Source organism: Dendropsophus ebraccatus, chromosome 9, assembly GCF_027789765.1.
Source record: "Dendropsophus ebraccatus isolate aDenEbr1 chromosome 9, aDenEbr1.pat, whole genome shotgun sequence".
NCBI lineage: Eukaryota > Metazoa > Chordata > Amphibia > Anura > Hylidae > Dendropsophus > Dendropsophus ebraccatus.
The window spans coordinates 68887211-68908101 of record NC_091462.1 but is presented as its reverse complement, the minus strand read 5'-3'; the positions used below and the strand labels follow the sequence as shown (position 1 = coordinate 68908101).

Genomic DNA, 20891 nt, shown 5'->3' with positions numbered 1-20891 from the left:
AAACGTATATATTATTTGAAAATTTACATTTTTGATTTTTTTACAGCCTAATTGTGAATACTTTTCTCCAGCCCCTGTAGGGTTAAAATGCTCATTATACCCCTAGATTAATTCTTTAAGGTGTCTAGTTTCCAAAATGGGGTCACTTATGGGGGTTTCCAGTATACAAGCCTTCTAAATCCATTTAAAAAAAGAACTGGTCCCTAAAAAAAAAATCAGTTTTGGAAATTTTCACAAAATGTGATAATTTGCTCATAAATTTCTAAGCCCCGTAACACCCTAAAAAAGTAAAATATGTTTCCCAAATTATGCCAGAATAAAGAGGACGTATTGGTAATGTGATTTAGTAACTAATTTATGTGCTATGACTTCCTTTTTTAGAAGCAGAGAATTTCAGAAGTTCATAAAATGCAAAATTTTCAAATTTTTCTTGATATTTTGATGTTTTTCACAAAAAATACACAAAGTAGTGACCAAATTTTGCTACTAATATAAAGTGTCATATGTGACGAAAAAACGATCTCAGAATCGCTAGCATACGTTAAAGCATCACTGAGCTATAAGCGCATAAAGTGAGACAGGTCAGATTTTGAAAAATGAGCCTGGTCATTAAGGCCAAAACAGGCTTTAGAGGCAAGGGGTTAACAGTAAAACTTTTTTTTGTGCAAATAGGTTTGATTAAAATGGCCCTATTGTGACTCTTATAACACTTATTTTTTCACCTACTGGGGTCCTATGGAGCATCCATTTTCAATTCCATATTGATCACTTTTTTTATACAAATTTTTATATATAAAATGTAATAAAACTCGGCAATCCTGACGGGGTGTTTTTTTGCCGCTCCTTGTTTACGCCGTTCACTGTGCAGGAACAATATTGTTTTATTGAAATAGATCAACGATTACGCATGCTAAGGTATATATTATGTTAATTTAACTTTATTATTTTGAGGTGTTTGTTTATAAAATTGGAAGGGGGTGTTTTGCGACTTATTGGGGAAAGGAGATTTGGCACATTTTTTAAAAACATTATTTTTATTTTATGTTTTTACATTTTTTAAAGGGGTAGTGCGGCGCTAAAAAATTATTCACAGAATAACACACATTACAAAGTTATACTACTTTCTAATGTATGTTATGTCTGTGAATCGCCTCCTTCCCTGTGTCCAACCACCCCCGCCCATGTACCTGGAAGTGTGCGGTGCATAATACATTACCTGATCCGTGTCGAGGCCGTCAACCATCTTGTGCCAAATGTCCTCTTCGGACGGCCAGCCAGCCGAATCCCTGCCGCTGCCCCCCCCCCCTCCCCAGCGTCACAACTGTGCTCAGCCGCGATTGGCTGAGCATAGTTATGCTCAGCCGATCGCGGCTGAGCAGCTGATGACGTGGCCTCATCAGCCACCGTAGTTATGACACAGGAGGCTTCAGGGAAGCCTCCTGGTGCCATAGCAACCATCGGGTCTGTGCGATCATTTTTGCACATGCCCGATGGGAATACAGGGAAGATTCTCCCACTATTCCACACTATAGATGCTGCGATCGTCCTGATCGCAGCACCTTTAGGGTTAACTGCCGCAATCCATTCTCAGCGCAGGTCAATGAGGGTGCCCGCCTATCACTGATAGCCAGGACCCGCCGCGGGATGCCACGGGCGCAGCCTTGAGCTGTAACTCACCACAAAAAAAGGACGTATAGTTACGTCTTTAGTCCTGAAGGGGTTAATGTAAATTACAAACTTGCTTAATATCACATCTACTGTTTATTTAGATTTTGAAAGGTATAACGACAATGACACTTTAAAGTTAGTGTCTGATTCTTAACTACGAGTCTTAAAACATGACTGGGTATATATGCTGTGCTAGAGAATTCTACAGAAGGAATGAATATAGACAGCTTGGTTTATTGATACTTTTCAGTACAGAGCGACCCTTCTGGTAAGAGTTCTATCACAAAGGCATTAAATTTCTCCTTGAGAGCATAAGGGTACTTTCACACGTAATGGAATCACAGCGGATTTCATGCTGCGAGCTTGCAGCGAAATCCAGTGCGAATCCTGGTAGTGTGAAGTTTTATGGGGTTACTTATCCATAGCGGAATTTTCATTCTGCTGCGGATATGTAACCCGGCCCCTCTAAGCACCCCCCGGCCCGGTGCATACATTACCTGCTCTGCGCTGCGGCTGTGTGTGAGGCTCCCGAATCCCCTCGATCCCCATCAGCCAATCGGTGCACAGTGGCACTGATTGGCTGATGGGAACCTTCGGGAGCCTCACACACAGCCGCAGCACCGAGCAGGTAATGTATGCTCCGGGCCAGGGGCATCACCTGCTCCAGGCTCCTTCTTGCTTCGGGGCCTCCCCACATCTCCCGGCGGTCAGCCCGCTATGGCGGGGCAATGCACTGATTGGCTGACCGCCGGGAGATTCTGGGAGGCCCCGTAGCAATCAGGAGCCTGGAGCAGGTGATGTATGCTTCGGGGCTGTGGGGGTTTACGGCACTGAGTTTCACATACTCGCAGCTGGATGTCAGCCCATTCAAATACATGCAAAATAAGAGTCCTTGGAGCCTCGGTTGCGAGTCGCAGAACATGGGAATAGCCAGAGATCCCTAGCCTGTTCCTACGGGTTGCCTCCACGATGGGGAGAGCACCACCCCACCCTGATAGGTAGCCCCTAAAGTCCCACTCTGCTGACAATACCGGAACACAAATAGGGAAACAACAGGGTAGCCCCTTCTGTGTCAAAGTCCAACTCAAGGTGCAAGCATTGCGACATGACAAGGGCTTGCCAAGGCAGGCATCCATCCACAGACAGCTGTCTCTGGGCATTTGGCCCTCGTCAGTGTGGAGCAGGATTCTAGCTGGTTGACGAGTGGCAAGTGTGAGGGTCTGTGGATGGGTTCACGCCTTGGCATGCCCTTGTCATGTCGCAATGCTTGCACCTTGAGTTGAACTTTGACGCAGAAGGGGCCACCCTTTTGTTTTCCTATTTGTGTTCCGGTATTCGCAGCTGAGTGGGACTTAAGGGGCTACCAATCAGGGTGATGTGGTGCTCTCCCCATCTGGGAGGCACCCCGTGGCAACAGGCTACAGATGTCTGTCTATTCCCATGTTTTGACACTCGCAACCAAGGCTCCACGGACTCTTGTTCTGCATATTTAAATTTTTCGGGGCATCAATGGAGACTCATGATCAAGTACTACTTCGGAATTTTTTTTCTGATCTCCTTAAATTCAATGATTGCTGTGTTTTGTTCATTCAAATACATGGGCAAGTATCCGCAGCGAATTTCTCGCTGCAAATTTGTAGCGAGAAATTCGCTGCGGATAGGCTATGTGTGAAGGCACCCTAAAGACAATTTGTGGAGACTAATAAGCCATTCATGCTTTTCTGGGACTTCTGTCTACAGAGATCTTCAGTTTTGCTTACATTCCCAGTCATATTTTATAGCTCGTAGTTGAAATGAGATGCTGACTTTAAAGGAGAAGTCCGGCCAAAATTAATTTTTGATATGTTGTTACTTATGAAAAGTTATACAAATTTCTAATGTACATTAATTATGGGAAATGCACATATAGAGCTATTTCCCTTAATTTAGTAGATCAGGAAGTGTTAGAAATATCTCTGAAGAAGTGACGTCACGACCCAGGGTGTAATTCCTATGGAGTGTCCAGCAGGGGGCGCTCTCTATATAGAAGTCTATGGGACTTTATTGTTTCTATGGGTTTCTATGTAATGTAATGTAATGTAGTGTACAGTGCTTTATTGAATGAATACATCTATTGAATACTTTGGGGAGCAAGTGTCCTTGCTCCCCAAAGTATTGCATAAATGTATTCATTCAATACATTCAATACACAGTAAGCCCGCCGATCCGCCGAATTTCCGCCGCATTCCCGCCGATCCGCCACACGCTGATCCGCCGCATTCCCGCCGATCCGGACCATATACATTGAACTACAGCTCCCATCATCTGCTTCTAGTATGAACAGGTGATGGGAGCTGTAGTTGGGTAAGGGATATGACATGCCGCCGGGCGCAGGGGGGAGCCGCTCAGTACACAGGAGCGCTCCCCCCTCCTCCTCCTCCTTCCGTGATAACTTCCGCCTATACCAATGCTGACTCCCTGCCTGGCCGCCGCTCTCCGCTCTCCCCCCCATACATACCGGCTCCCGATGCATCCTGGTGTCCGCGCTGATGCCGGGAGCCGGTATATGAGAGCGGAGAGCGGCGGCCAGGCAGGGAGTCAGCATTGGTATAGGCGGAAGTTATCACGGAAGGAGGAGGAGGAGGGGGGAGCGCTCCTGTGTACTGAGCGGCTCCCCCCTGCGCCCGGCGGCATGTCATATCCCTTACCCAACTACAGCTCCCATCACCTGTTCATACTAGAAGCAGATGATGGGAGCTGTAGTTCAATGTATATGGTCCGGATCGGCGGGAATGCGGCGGATCAGCGTGTGGCGGATCGGCGGGAATGCGGCGGAAATTCGGCGGAAATGCGGCGGATCGGCGGGCTTACTGTGTATTGAATGTATTGAATGAATACATTTATGCAATACTTTGGGGAGCAAGGACACTTGCTCCCCAAAGTATTCCATAGATGTATTCATTCAATAAAGCACTGTACACTACATTACATTACATTACATTACATAGAAACCCATAGAAACAATAAAGTCCCATAGACTTCTATATAGAGAGCGCCCCCTGCTGGACACTCCATAGGAATTACACCCTGGGTCGTGACGTCACTTCAGAGATATTTCTAACACTTCCTGATCTACTAAATTAAGGGAAATAGCTCTATATGTGCATTTCCCATAATTAATGTACATTAGAAATTTGTATAACTTTTCATAAGTAACAACATATCAAAAATTAATTTTGGCCGGACTTCTCCTTTAAGGGAAAGCTGCCTTGAAAATGTGAGAGCTGTTTATTTATTTATTTTGTCCTAATTCTGCCTCAAAAATTGCTTTCTCTTTTAAAGCCCATGCCTTTGTTCTCTGCTTCTTAGGCCAATACACACACAAACACAGTACTTACATGAAGATGCCTGAATTTATGTCACACAGCCATATTACTAGCCCAGGGCACATGCACTTTGCGGGGTTCTCTAAGGTGGGTACCTTGGACATTGATGTTCATGGTGCCGTTTGGGGGCTGTGGTACGTCTATATACTCAGAGTGGGCTTCCCAACTCACACCCCAGAGTCATTTCATACTAACTGAATAGGTGCACAATACAGGCACACAACAGGCCAGAATTTGCCTCCTTCGTACTATGACCTTTATTTGATATATATGATATTATATTCTACAACCATTTCACAAGGTTGGGCTTGTCACTATATGTTCCCTCTAGGATTTGATTTGAAGTATTACTTTTTCACATTTATTTATCCTATACTTAAACTAGTTTCCTTTATGAATACAATTGAGTTTTTCATTCCTCTTATAGTCCCCAATATGTTTAACTATACATTTTTGGACTTTACATGGTGTGAGGGCAGTTTTGCTATTTTCCTAAATGGTTTTTAGCTCTGGTTGAGCCTGTGCCGCTGTTGGCTGCGGGCTGCACGGTGTGTGCACTCTGGAGTGCCGCCGTCACTTGACACAGGTCCCAGTCATGTGACTAGATTGGCGGCTGCTCCGGAGCTCGCACAGCGTTTGACGTCATCGACGGGCGACGCTGGCGCCTTTGGGCACTTCACTCTCCATGTGGATTCTTCAGCTAAGGCACTATGTATGTATTACCTGGTGGGTTTTTGTTTATCTTTTGTTTGTAATTTGTTACTCCTGCGTAATGTGGACAAATTCCTCATGCCCCATTAATGCTAGGGACATGTCCTACTTATACACTGTACTTGGGGCACATATGGTGCTGTTGATGCATTTTTAGGTATATTCATATTTTGCATGATTAATTTTGTGATTTATTATTTTTAAAGACTTTTCTGCACTGTTTACATTTGTGAATAACTTGATTTGATTATGTTCAATTATGTACACATGTATTTATACTGAGCATTTGTGAGTGTATTGTATCACTGCTTGAGAAAGGCTGTTTCCATAGCCGAAACATTGTACTGGTGTGATTATAGGTGAAGATTTCTGTGGCTGGCGGTCTCCTATGCTTTTTTTTTTTTTTTTGGATCTGGTGCTGCTTAGACTGTGTTTTGTTTTTTGTTTTTTTCCCCTTTGAAGTTATGTCAATTTAATATTCAATGGTGGTTTTTCTTGGTTTTAGGTGTGTGACAATATTTTCACTGGCATTTAGCATGGACGGCACATTTCTTTCTGCTTCAAGTAATACAGAGACTGTGCACATTTTCAAGTTGGAGACAGTCAAGGAAAAGTATGTACATGTCTGTGTTGTTTTTTTGTTGGAGTATAACATTTTAATTCACTACTAAATTGACATAGAATAACTTTTACCCGATATTAAGGAGCAAGCTTGCTCCTCCTCCCCCCGCTTGTTGTTTGTGCTAATAAATGCACAGACATCGAGCGGTGGGGCCTTAAGGGAACTGCAGGAGAGGCTTGTCCGGGTGGCCCATTGAAGTGAGTGGCTATCTGCTGCCACCGCTCCTCTTATGTGTTAATTATAGCACTTATTTAAATGGCTATTTAGCCGGACACGGCGACCAGCCCACTAATAGTCGCGATCCCTGGCTGCTGATAGCAGCTGGGAACTGTGTGGTTCAGAGCGGGGTCACAGCACAACCCTGCGTCTGAACTCCCCTACCCACCGCAGGATATACAGGTACGTCCTGGGTCGTCAAGGTGTTAAGATAATGATCCACTGACATTGTACATGTTGGCTTATCCTTGCCTTTTAGCATGACCTATTACACTAAACGATAATCGGCCAAGTACAGCCGATAATTGGTGTAATAGTACCCTATGTGTATCGGTTACAATCCTTCTTACTGATGTTTTAAACAAACTCAAACTAGTATAAATCCAGTTTTGTGCATTTATAGATTATTGCAATCAGTCTTTAGATATAAAGCCATTATGATCCATTATTTTTTGCTGCCAGACACCAAATTAAAGGAGAAGTCCGGCCAAAATATATTTAAGGGTGCCTTCACACGTACTGTATCGCTGCTTATTTTTTGCTCAAAACTCGCATGAAAGTAGCTGTGTTTTTTGTGTGTTGTTGAACTCGCATGTGAAAATCATATGAAAATCAAAACTCGCATGTATAAATCGCACCAAACACGCAGTGAGAATACACATACATTGACTTGATAGCAATCAGTATCACTGTGGATTTATGTGCGAGAAACTCACAGCGATAAATACACAGCGATACGGTACGTGTGAAGGCACCCTAAGTATGTTGTTGCCCAACAAAAATTATACTAATTCTCAATATACACAAATTATGATAAATGCACATATAGTGCTTTATTCCTTCATTTACTACAGCTTGAAGGCTTTTTTTTTTTTTTAACTGTTTTTATTAATTTTTTTTAAGACACCATACAAATGAAGAACAGTAATGCAAATGACAGAGCAAAGTACATTACAAAAAGAAGAATATAGAGCAATAAATGTACCATCAAAAATGTTATTATAACCCAACATGGTCAGATGCAGAAACACATGTAACATATCAGAATTTCAAACTTTTGAGTAAAGAATATATGCAGAAAAAAGAAATATATTAGACCAAACCAGCTAGCATAGATATAACTCAAGAAAGAGGGAAATAATCGCTCTGTTAACCATTAAGACAAAACACCGACAAGACAGACAGGATAGACATACAAGAAGGACAAGAGAGGATGGGAAGGCAGTGGGTATAAGGGAGCCGCGGGGACAACCATATTTCTATATTATCCATGACATAATAAGCGTCCCAAGAAGACCAAATACTATAAAAGAGATCCAATTTGTTATTCAGAGAAGCCGTAAGACACTACAAGGATTTTAACTCTTTAATTCTAGTTATTAAGCTCTCCCGAGATGGTGGAGATGGTTTTTTCCAGTTTAGAGCAATCAGATTTAGCAGCTGTGAGGCTGACCAAGAGTAATTTGGGAGGTTTTTTTTTACCCAAATCTTTAGGAAATAAATTAAGAAGACAAACTGCAGGCTCACCTGTCTAGGCTTCTGCAGAATTGAGGAGGACAATTCACACACATCTGACCAAAACCTTGTAATGTGGGTGCATTCCCAAAATATATGGAAGAGTGAGCCCACCACCACCAAACATCTCTAGCACAGTGGAGAGACAGCACTGTTTAACTTATGAAGAAGCTCAGGAGTGTGGTACCGGGACTTTGCCGCCCTCTCCCAGACAATACCCCAGCATTCTGACGAGTGTCACCTGTCTAAATTCTCTTCCCATTTGATCATATATGAATGTCGGATAGGGTAGTCTCCCATCGGAGAATTAATAATAGAGTAAATCGCAGATATTAGACCAGTGGTGGAGGACCCCATCCTCACCAACTGCTCAAAGCATACATAAAATGCTCCCGTAATTTATCAAAAGCGAGGAGTGAGCAATTTAGTGGATCCACCATATCTTCTATGGGAGCAGAGAGACCGCCAGGATGATGTGACGTGTAAATCATCATCATCATCATCCTGCTGGTCTGTCTTCCGTCCCTGCACCTGGGCTGGCATTATCTGTATTTTGTGGGCAGTCAAAAGACGTGGATAGGCTGCTGGGGGAGCTTCTTTCACCAGGTCTCCTTTTCTCCGTCAGACCCGTCAGCCCGTGCAGCCGACCTACCATCCGGACCATCTGTGGCACTCTGCACTTGGGGAGAGAGCAGGCTGTGTCGGGGGAGGAAGAGCACACTCCCCAAGTGCAAAGCGACCCTGCTTCGGGTAGAAGTAAAGGACGCTCTTTACAGAGGTTACTCTGCTTCAAGCACCCACACCCACACTAAGGGAGGCATTTATTAAGTCCGGCGTTTTTTACGCCGGACGTAAAAATGCCCCCGCAGCTCCGGCGCTACGGAGATTTATGTAGAGGCGGACTGCCTCTACATAAATCCCGTGCGCGACGTTGCGCACCGCCGAAAACCTACGCCAGCTGAGGACTGGAGTAGGTTTTCGGCGTACATTTTGGCGGAACGGATGATAAATCGCGCGGACTCTGAGTCCGCGCCCTCCGTTCCGCCCACTCTCCGCCCCTTTTCCGCCCCCTTTCCGCCCCCTGGCGTACTCGGCGGAAAGTGCCGATTTGCGAATATTTTATTCGCAAATCCGCCATTTTTGCTTAAAAAAAGACGCAAATCGGCACTTTCCGCCGAAAATCAGCCAGTCGCCGGATGATACATGTGGCCCTATATGTGCATTTCTCATATTTAGTGTATATTGAGAATTTGTATATTTTTTGTTGGGCAGTAACATACTTAAATATATGTTTTGACCGGGTTTCTTCTTTAATTGTGGCTCCTACCTTCATTTATACTTGAAATGGTGAAATTAAATTCTTCTGAACTGGGCAATGTGAGAAGAGCACTAGATGGGACTGTAAGTATAATGGTGCTTTTACACAGATTTATCTGACAGATTTTTGAAGCCAAAGCCAGGAATGGATTTGAAAAGAGGAGAGATCCCAGTCTTGCCTTTATTACCTGTTCCCTGTTTATAGTCTGTTCCTGGCTTTGGCTTCAAAGATATGCCAGATAAATCTGTGTAAACGCGCCATAAGTTTTGCTGCTGTTTTTTTTTTTTTTTTGTTTTTTTTTTACAACCTGAGCAAAAATGTCTATATAAAAAAACAAACACAGGAATCCCCTTTTACTACTTAAAGGGAACCTGTCACCAAGCCAATGCCATCTAATCTATCACGTTAAAGAGCAGGAAGACCTGAGCAGATTGATATATATCTTTTTATAACTTGTTGATTAAAATACCTGATCATTGCATTTTAAGGAGTCCATTTTAAGGAGTCCAGTGTCACTCATTGAGCTGGACTCCTTGGAAAGATCAAAGATTTCAATCAAAAAATTACAAGTTATACTAAATCTTTTCACATAAAGCTAAATATTCAATCTGCTCAGCTCCTCCTCCTCTATAACATGATGCCGATAGCTTAGCATTTTCATGGTGAGATGATCCCGTTAACACTTTGGGGGACATTTTATCAATGTGAAAAGGTTATGGCCGTTTTGCGAATAAATTTTCGCATTGAGCCATTTTACGCCAGCTTTGCCAGGGGGGCGGGGATGGGGTGTGGAGGGTAGGCTTCCTCCTTGCGCACAGGATTTATGTAGAGGCAGTGTGCCTCTACATAAATCTCTGTACTGTCTGCGCAGCAGGGACATTTTTAAGCCCGGATTTAATAAATGTCCCCCTATGTGTAAGCTGACATGGACCTGATTAGCCTGAGCTCTAGTACACATCCCTCTCTCCTTTTGTAGGTTTACCAGTGGATGGTTTCTTAACGTGTTGTCGTCTTTGTTTTTCTTCTTATTGGTCCCCTTCCTAAAGGAGAATAACAAGGAGGGTTCTCATTTGAGTTATTATTGAGTCTTACTGAGGGAGGCAGTAGTGAGATTCTAAGAATTAAAGGAGACCTGTCACCCCCTCCCCCCCCCCTGCGGGGTGACAGGCTCTCGAACACCCCTTAGAGCCCCCTATACTCACGTGATCCCGCCGGGTCCCGCTTCCTGTGCCGGTCGGGTCACGGAGATATCAGCGCCCGAAGCCCGGCGCACGCGCTGACAGCAGAGTCAGATGCCCATAGAGAATGAATGGGGAGTCTGATGCTCCGTCATTCTTTATGGGCATCGGACTCTCCTGTCAGCACGCGCGCCGGGCTTTGGGCGCTGATATCTCTGTGACCCGACCGTCTCAGGAAGCGGGTCTCGGCGGGATCACGTGAGTATAGGGGGATCTAACGGGGGGTCGGGAGCCTGTCACCTCTGTCCATAACAGGAGAGGTTTTCTATGGGGATTTGCTTCTGTTCTACACAGTTCCTGACATGGAAAGCAGTGGCAGCAGAGAGTACTGTTGCAGACTGAAAAGAAAACAGCACCTGCAGGACCTACAGCAGCTGATAAGTACTGGAAGACTGGGGTTTTCAAATAGAAGTAAATTAAAAATCTATCTAACTTTCTGACATCAGTTGATTTGAAAGAAAAAGTTTTTCTCTGGAGTACCCCTTTGAGAAGTTAGGGGGAGTAAAAAAAATTGTCTAAGACCAAAAAAAAGTCAGATTTTTCGTAGCAATCATTAAGATATATATTTATTTCCCCAAATGTCATACATTTTTTTTTTTTTTTTTTATAAATTGTCTTTTATAGAAGTTTTCAATATAAACAAAACCAAACAAAGGTACATGAAAGGAAAATAGCAACAATGCGCATGACATCAAACAACATATTGCTATATAAGAAGGGTGAAACCACCAAAGTAATACAAGAAGACAGTTCAGGTAACTAGCATATGGGCCAGGCTGTATTTGAGCAAGAGCCAGCCGCAGTAAAAAAGAAGGCGAGTCCCAGCCTTATCGCTGAGATGTCTTCCCAATACCAGGTAAATTTAGCTGAACAAAAAGATTCGATGTACAGCCCGGATCTGGAAGAATAAGCTTACATCGCGGGAGCAACAGCTCACCTCTATTGTTGGCAATAAGAAGAGAGAAAAAGGAGAGAGCAACAAAGAGAAATAAGAGGGGGGGGGATGAAGAAAGAGTGAAGGAGGAGAAAGAAAGGTAGGGGAAGGAGAAGGGGGAAGGGGGGGGGGGGTTTATCTCGGACGCCTGTCCCAGAACATGTCCCAAGGGTCCCAGACCGCATTGAATTTTTCAACTGTATTGTTCAGGGTTGCTGTAAGCGACTCCATACTACGGATCCGAGTAAGCAAATCTAGCAAGGAAGGGGGGGAGGTACTCTTCCAGTTTAGGGAGATGAGGTATTTGGCAGCAGTGAGGATATGAAGGAGCATTTTAGCTGTGCGGCTCCCGATGGATTTGGGGGGGACATTAACCCCTTAAGGACAGAGCCTGAAATGGCCTTAATGACAGAGACAAATTTTATGAATATGACCTGTGTCACTTTAGTCATTAATAACTTCGGGATGCTTTTACCTATCCGGCTGATTCTGAGATTGTTTTCTCGTGACATATTGTACTTTACATTTCTGGTAAATTGGAGTCGATACTCATAACAAATCTTTATGAAAAAATCCCAAATAATGTGAAAAAATGCATTTTTCCAACTTTGAAACTTTTTTGCGTATACAGAAAGTGGTTATACCACATAAATTATATATTTAATAGCATTAGCAACATGTCTACTTTATTTTGGCGGCATTCATTAAACTATCTTTCATTGTTTTTAGACAATAGGGAGCTTAAAACATTAGCAGCAAATTTCCAAATTTTCAGTCAAATTTCAAAATCAGATATTTTTAGGGACCTGTTCAGGTTTAAAGTGTATTTGAGGGGCCTGTATGTTAGAAAGCCCCACAAAGCACCCCATTTCAGAAACTGCACCCCCCACACTCTGCAAAAGCACATCCAGAAAGTGTTTTAACCCTTTAGGGGAGTCACAGAAATAAAAGCTAAGTGTGTAAGGAATTTGAAAATTTTAATTTTCTGTGCAGAGATTTTATTGTAATCCAATATTTTTCATAATTATAAACCTATTACCAGAGAAATGCACCCCAATAATTATTGTCCTGTTTCTGCAGTTTATAGAAATACCCCATATGTGACCCTATTGCGCTATTTGACGCAACCACAAGCCTCAGATACCAAGGAGCGCCTAGTGATTTTCAACGCCTCCGTTATATTTGGTCATTTTTGACTGTACCACTTCAGGTTGGCAGAGGCTCTGGGGTGCCAAAACCTAAAAAACACCCCTAAAGGGACACCATTTAGAAAACTACACCCCTCAAGGAATGTAACAAGGGGTGCGGTGAGCATCTGGATCCCATAGGTGCTTCACAGATTTTCCGAACAATATGGCGTGAAAAAAAAAAATATATTTTTTACACTAAAACGTTGTTCTAGCCTTCAATTTTTCATTTTCTTAAAGGGATAAGAGGCAAAAAAAGACACAAAATGTGTAGCGCAGTTTCTCCCGAGTACGGAAATACCCCACATGTGGCGATAAAGTGCCAAGGGGGCGCAGGACGAGCCTCCAAAGGGAAGAAGCGCCAATTGGCTTTTGGAAGCTGAATTTCACTGAAAAGGATTTCAAGCGCCATGTCGCATTTACAGAGCCCTCGTGCTGCCAAGACACTGGAAACCCCCCACAAGTGACCCCATTCTGGAAACTACACCCCTCAAGGAATCTAACAAGGGGGGCAGTGAGCATATGGACCCCACTGGTGACGGGCACAAATGTGGAACAATGTGACGTAAAAGTAAAAAAGTTCATTTTTTCACTTTCATGGCACAAATGTGCCCGTCATCAAGGGGTCCATATCCTCACTGCACCCCTTGTTAGATTCCTTGAGGGGTGCAGTTTCCAGAATGGGGTCACTTGTGGGGGGTTTCCAGAGTTTTGGCAGCACGAGGGCTCTGTAAATGCGACATGGCTTTCATCATCCATTCTAGCCAAATCCAACCTCCAAAATCCAAATGGCGCTCCTTCCCTTGGGAGGCTTGCCCTGCGCCCACATGGCGCTTTATGTCCACATGTGGGGTATTTACGGACTCGGGGTAAATTGCTCTACACATTTAGTTTTTTTTTCCTCTTTTAACCCCTTGTGAAAATGATAAATTCAAGGCTAAACCAACATTATAGTGTAAAAAATGTAATATTTCATTTTCACGCCACATTGTTCCACATTTGTGCCCGTCACCAGTGGGGTCCATATGCTCACTACACCCCTTGTTACATTCCCTGAGGGGTGCAGTTTCCATAATGGGGTCACTTGTGGGGGGTTTCAACTGTCTTGGCAACACAGGGGCCTTTTGAATGCAACATGGCCCCTCGAAATCCATTCCATCCAAATCCAGCCTTCAAAAACCAAATGGCGCTCCGTCCCTTCGGAGGCTTACCCTGCACCCGAATGACGCTTTATGTACACATGTGGGGTATTTCCGTACTCAGGGGAAATTGCGCTACACATTAAATGTTTTTTTTTTTTATCTTTTAACCCCTTGTGAAAATGAAAAAATCATGACAAGATTAATGATTTAGAGTAAAATTTTTACAAAAATTACACTAAATGTTGGTCTAGCCTTGATTTTTTTCCATTTCCAGAAGGGGTTAAAAAAGAAAATGAACACAAAACGTGTAGGGTAGTTTCCCCTGAGTACGAAAATACCCCACATGTGGGCATAATGTGCCATATGGGCACAGGGCAAGTCACCAAAGGGACAGAGCGCCATTTAGAGGCTGGAATGGAGGATAGAGGCCATGTCGCAATTACAAAGCTCCTGTGCTGCCAGGACAGTAGAAACCCCCGACAAGTGACCCCATTCTGGGAACTACACCCCATAAGGAATCTAACAAGGGGTGCAGTGAGGATATGGACCCCACTGGTGACGGGCACTTACGTAGAACATGTGCCGAGAAAATAAAAAATACAATTTTTTTCATTTTCACGTCCCAAATGTGGCCGTCACCAGGGGGCCATATCCCCGCTGCCCCCCTTGTTAGATTCCTTATGGGGTGTAGTTTCCAGAATGGGGTCACTTGTGGGGGGTTTCTACTGTCCTGGCCGCACAAAGGCTTTGTAATTGCATCATGGCATCCTCTAATGGGAATGGCGGCCATACCTACTTAGCTGGGGAAAAGGGACAATTCTAATTTATTTGGGGGTATTAGGCCAATTATTAGTTTATAAGGTTGGAAATGACAGGTGTCCATCAAAGAGGAAGGCAAAAAACCCTTGTGAGGCAGACGACAGTAGCCTCATCACAGGGGAAAATTCCTTCCCGACTCCATAATGGCGATCAGAATAATCCCTGGATCAACGTGACCCCTGAAATAGGAATAAGGGACAGAATTTAGATAATGTAGAACCCCAATGACGTGTGGTGCGCCTTGAAGCGATCCAGTATGCAGAGGCCGGGGGGATCAGGACAGGTGTCACACTGGTAAATGTTGTCCTTCCTGATCCCCCTGTTACGCCACACTCTTGCACTTCTTCTGGGGTCTCCCGTTCTCCAGTGTGGGGGACGTCACCTGGAAAATGTTGTCCTGATGCGATACGGGGTCCTTCATATCCAGAAGCGCTGGGGCCGCTCCATGGCTGCTAAATATTAGGGCTCTATTACTGCTTCTGATATGATCGGATCGTGCCGCAAGCTACAGTAGCTCGGGAAGCGAGGGACCGGAAGAGGGGGTGCTGGTATAAAAGTTATCCCCGTACAGGTGGTAACCTTTATCCAGCAGTGGGAAGATCAGTTCCCGGACGATCTTCCCACTTGTTCCGAGGATGGGGGGGAGGGGGCATCTGGGGCTGGATTCGGGTGTCCCTTCCTACATACACTCTAAGGGTACGTGCACACTGCGGAATCGCGACAGATAACCCTTCGTGCATTCCGCAGTTGGCACCCGCCGGCGGACTGATGCAGGCGCACGTCTCCGTCCGTGTCATAGACTCCATTCTATGCACGGGCGGATTCCGCTCTCCGTCCAACGTGTTCATTCTTTGGACGGACGATGGAATCCGCCCATGCATAACATGGAGTCTATGACACGGGTGGAGACATGCGCCCGCATCAGTCCGCCGGCGGGTGCCAGCTGCAGAATGCACGAAGGGTTATCCTTCGCCATTCCGCAGTGAGCACGTACCCTAAATCTGTAAGTGTACCCTGAGGTACGCTCACACAGTTTGTAGAATTTCACACCATACCGTCATCTCTTATTGGGACGGTACTGGCGGAAAAGACGTGTCTGGGGGGCAGCGTACGCTACGCTACCCCCAGACACGTCACTGGATGATGAGGATGAATGGAGGAAAGAAGGATCCCCCCATTCATCCTTACTGGCTGTTTCGGTGTCGGAGGCAATAACGTATGCGTCCGACACCGAAAACACCCTGGGGGCCATCTTTATATGGGGATTGGTATATGGGGTATGTAGTGGTGTAGTGTCAAACTTTATTCAATGTAGTGTGGTGTAATGTAGTGTTTTTTTACGTATTTTTTTACAGTAAGTATAAAAAAAAAAAACTACGCCAACAAAGGAGTTGCTGATAAATGCCGCACTTATGTGCGGCACTTATCAGCAGACCGTGGCAGTAGAATATAGAAAAAAAACACCCTACGCCAAAAAGGAGGAGTTGCTGATTAGCAGCGCACTTTCGTGCGATGCTGATCAACACTCAGCGGCGATAGGGTGCGGAAAATAGAAAAAAAAAATTTGAAAAAAAAAAAAAAAAACTTTTTCTTCATTCTGAACATCCCTGTAGCTGCTGATAAGTGTATTACACATATCAGCCGCTAGAGGGCAGCAGAGCGCAAAATACGGAAAAAGCCGACGCTGGAGCCGAAAATAGCCGAGAGAAGCCGAACGTGACGTCACGGAGGAAGCCGAAGACCCGAACGAAGACTAGGACGCCGCGAACCCGGAAGACGCCGATCAGGAGCCCGGGACAGTTGAGTAATGTACAAATACCTGCTCTGGACCCCTCGGCTACCTAGCTGAGGGGTCCAGGGCAGATATTTACTATATTGTGGGACTCTGATCGCCGTGCCACCGGCCCGATCGCCGTGAACGGCGGGCCGGTCGTTCACGGCGATCGGGCCGGTGGCACGGTGACCACCATTACTTTTTACAGTAATGGCGGTCGGTGCCGTCCTCGGACAGCACAGACCGCCATTTTTTTCCGGGTCATCGGGTCACCGATGACCCGGAAAGGTTCCGATCGCCGCTATGGGCGCTATGGTTCCGATCGCCGCTATGTTAACCACCCCCCGTGCCGTGAAGCTAAGATGGCCTGCTATGATTTATAGCAGGCCATCTTCCCCGACCGCTGTGTGTGAACACACAGCGATCGGGGAAACATCGGGCGTACCTATACGCCCGTTTGCGTTAAAGCCCAGGCAACGGGGGCGTATGGGTACGCCCAATGTCGTTAAGGGGTTAAAGAGAAAGTGAAGGGGTGTTAAAGGAACCTGTATATCCAAGACCTCATGTATGGTGTTTCAGACAGCCGTCCAGTAAGTAGCAATTAAAGGACATTGCCAGAATATGTGAAAAAGCGAGCCAGGAGCAGCCTGGCATCTCCAGCAGATGTTGGGGTAAGCAGGATTAAATTTGTGGAGGAGGGAAGGGGTATGGTACCAGCGCATGAGTAACTTGTATTGGGTTTCCCTATATTGGGTACATAAAGAGGATTTGGCCGCCCTACTCCATATTATCTGCCATGTAGAGTGCAAGATCGTGGTACCCAAATATCGTTCCCACTTGTGCATGTAACCATGTCCTATGGGGGGTCCGCCAGGAAGAGCAGGCGATACATGTCTGTAATCAACCCTCTGGAGGACGCACCCTTTAAACAGCACATTTCAAACGGGTTAGGTCGTGGACAGGTCAGCGAGCCCAATCGGGAACCGAAAAGGTCACGGATCTGTAGATAGGAGAAGAAGATGCGTTGAGAGAGGCCGTATTTCTCCCGGAGAGCAGAGAAGTCTGGAAAAGTCCTGGTGACTGGGTTGACAAAGTCATAAAACCTGAACAGGCCTACAGCCAACCAGGGTTGGGCCATAAATGAGGTTATGCTAACCGGGAAGTCGGGCGTGTAGAGAAAAGTTTCTAAAGGCGAAGAGGACGCTGAGAGGCCGTATTTAGTTCGACACTGGGACCAAATGCCCCCTACAAAGGCCATTGGGGCCTGAAGTGTGGAATCAGGTAGGGCACGTTTTGGTGCCCAAAGAAGGGCGCAGGGGTGGGTAGGTGCTATCCAGAGCTTTTCAATCTCTACAAATTTCTTAAAGGAGTGAAGGGACATCCAGGAGGGAATGGTACGGAGGTGCGCCGCCAGGTAATACTTAGTTATATCCGGGAATGCCAGACCCCCTCTATGCAGAGGTGAGGTAAGGACCGAGAAGGGTATCCTGTGACGTCCCTGCCTCCAAAGAAATTTGAGAAACAGAGCCTGGATTCCCCGAAGGGTGGGCCTAGGGACCGCTACAGGGAGGGTCTCAAAGAGGTAGAGGAATTTAGGGAGAATCGACATTTTTATCGTATTAATGCAACCTATGAGGGAGATAGGGAGGTGGGACCATGAGTTAAGTTAGAGACCTCTTTGATCAGTGGGGTAAAGTTGGCCTGAAAAAGCTGGGAATAAGAAGAGGTGATTTTAACTCCCAAATAGACAAGTGAGGAGGACTGCCATGTATATGTGTATGAATTCTGTAGGGAAGCTAGAAGGGAATCAGGGATGTTTATAGGGAGGGCATCTGTCTTGGAGGTATTTATTTTATATCCGGATAGTTTGCCAAATGATGAGATAAGTCCGTGCAAGGAGGGTAGGGATAGTAACGGTTGAGTGATAGTAAGGAGGACATCGTCCGCATACAGGGCTATTTTAAATTCCCTATCGTGCAGGCATACGCTGTAAATGTCCGGATGAGCCCGAATAGCGGCTGCCAAGTGTTCAATACATAGGGCGAAAATTAAGGGGGACAACGGACATCCCTGGCGTGTACCATTATGTACCGGTAAGGGAGGAGAGGTGGCGTGCGGGAGTCGAACTGCAAAGGTTGGCGTGGAGTATAGCGTATGGAGGGCAGTGATAAATTCCCCTCAGAATCCCAGGTGCTCTAAGGTAGAGAATAAGAAGGGCCATAAAAGGCGATCAAACGCCTTCTCAGCGTCAAGGCTCAGGAGGAGAATGGAGGAGTTTTGCTTGTGGACCACATCAACCAAATCAATTGTCCGGCGGGTATTGTCCCCCGCTTGGCGAAACGGGACAAAACCGACCTGATCGTGATGAATCAGCTGGGGGAGCCAAACGTTCAGGCGAATGGCCAACAGCTTAGCAAAAATTTTCAGGTCGGAATTGAGGAGAGTGATAGGTCGATAATTCGCGCATGCCGAACCGTCCTTCCCTAGTTTAGGAATCACCACAATGTGTGAATACAGCATAGTGTTCGGGATGGGCTCCCCCTGAAGGAAAGACGTAAATAGTTTCAGGAGGTGGAGGTTAAGAACCTCTCCAAATGTCTTGTAGTATAAGTATGGGAACCCATCTGCCCCTGGGGATTTACCGTTCGGCAGAGCTTTAATGACCTCCTCCTGCTCCTCCAGAGTGATGGGAGCGTTTAGGTGGTCTAGGGCCTCCGAGGGGAGCTTAGGGAGGGGGAGGGGGAGGGTGGAAAGTAAAGAAGTGATAAGGGAGTGACTGAGCACAGGATCGTCGGGTAAGGATGAAGAGAGAGAGTAAAGAGAGGTGTAGTATTCACGAAACAGGTTCGCTATCCCCTCTGGGTCGTACACAGGGACTCCAGTGGGAGAGCGATTGCAGAAGGGCGTTGTTTGAGCCTGATGGTCCCGTAGTTGCTTTGCCAAAAGGGAGTGGGCTTTATTGCTTCGTTCATAATAAACGCGCCTAGAATAATGCATACGTTTCTCGACCTGTGCCATGGCCAGGTCCTTAACCTCTTAACGACATCGGGCGTAAACTTACGCCCTCGCGCCCTGGTACTTGGCGCATCAGGGCGTAAATTTACGCCCGATGTTTCCCCGATCGCTGCGTGTTCGCACACCGCGATCGGGGAAGATGGCCTGCTATAAATCATAGCAGGCCATCTTAGCTTCACGGCACGGGGGGTGGTTAACACCCCCCGTGCTTACGATCGCCGCTATAGGCTAATCAATTCAGATCAGCCAATAGCGGCGATCAGAACCTTTCCGGGTCACCGATGACCCGGAAAAAAATGGCGGTCGGTGCTGTCCGAGGACGGCACCGACCGCCATTACTGTAAAAAGTAATGGTGGTCACCGTGCCACCGGCCCGATCGCCGTGAACGGCTGTCCGGTACCGGCTGGCCGTTCACGGCGATCGGGCCGGTGGCACGGCGATCAGAGTCACACAAAATAGTAAATATCTGCCCTGGACCCCTCAGCTAGGTAGCCGAGGGGTCCAGAGCAGGTATTTGTACATTACTCACCTGTCCCGGGCTCCTGATCGGCGTCTTCCGGGTTCGCGGCGTCCTCGTGTTCGTTCGGGTCTTCTGCTTCCTCCGTGACGTCACGTTCGGCTTCTCTCGGCTATTTTCGGCTCCAGTGTCGGCTTTTTCCGTATTTTGCGCTCTGCTGCCCTCTAGCGGCTGATATGTGTAATACACTTATCAGCAGCTACAGGGATGTTCAGAATGAAGAAAAAGTTTTTTGTTTTTTTTTTCAAATTTTTTTTCTATTTTCTGCACCCTATCGCCGCTGAGTGTTGATCAGCATCGCACGAAAGTGCGCTGCTAATCAGCAACTCCTCCTTTTTGGCGTAGGGTGTTTTTTTTCTATACCCTACTGCCACGGTCTGCTGATAAGTGCCGCACATAAGTGCGGCATTTATCAGCAACTCCTTTGTTGGCGTAGGTTTTTTTTTTTATACTTACTGTAAAAAAACACGTAAAAAACACTACATTACACCACACTACATTGAATAAAGTTTGACACTACACCACTACATACCCCATATACCAATCCCCGTATAAAAATGACCCCCAGGGTGTTTTCGGCGTCAGACGCATACGTTATTATTGCCTCCGACACCGAAACAGCCAGTGAGGATGAATGGGGGGGATCCTTCTTTCCTCCATTCATCCTCATCATCCAGTGACGTGTCTGGGGGTAGCGTAGCGTACGCTGCCCCCCAGACACGTCTTTTCCGCCAGTACCATCCCAATAAGAGATCACGGTATGGTGTGAAATTCTCCAAACTCTGTGAGCGTACCTCAGGGTACACTTACAGATTTAGGGTACGTGCACACTGCGGAATGGTGAAGGAT

General features: G+C 45.9%; 1 protein-coding gene across 3 annotated transcripts in view; it reads left to right on the top strand.

Annotated features, from left to right (window-relative positions):
• The window catches only part of WIPI2 (WD repeat domain, phosphoinositide interacting 2), a 150675-nt gene that overhangs the window by 79238 nt on the left and 50546 nt on the right, over window positions 1-20891 (top strand). For 2 of the 3 annotated variants that reach the window (XM_069983574.1, XM_069983575.1), the window contains exon 8: window positions 6250-6357. The exons of the other annotated variant lie outside the window; for it this stretch is intronic. In XM_069983574.1, the coding sequence (XP_069839675.1) occupies window positions 6250-6357 (108 nt within the window). The remainder of the gene's footprint in view (window positions 1-6249; window positions 6358-20891) is intronic. 3 annotated transcript variants of the gene reach the window in all.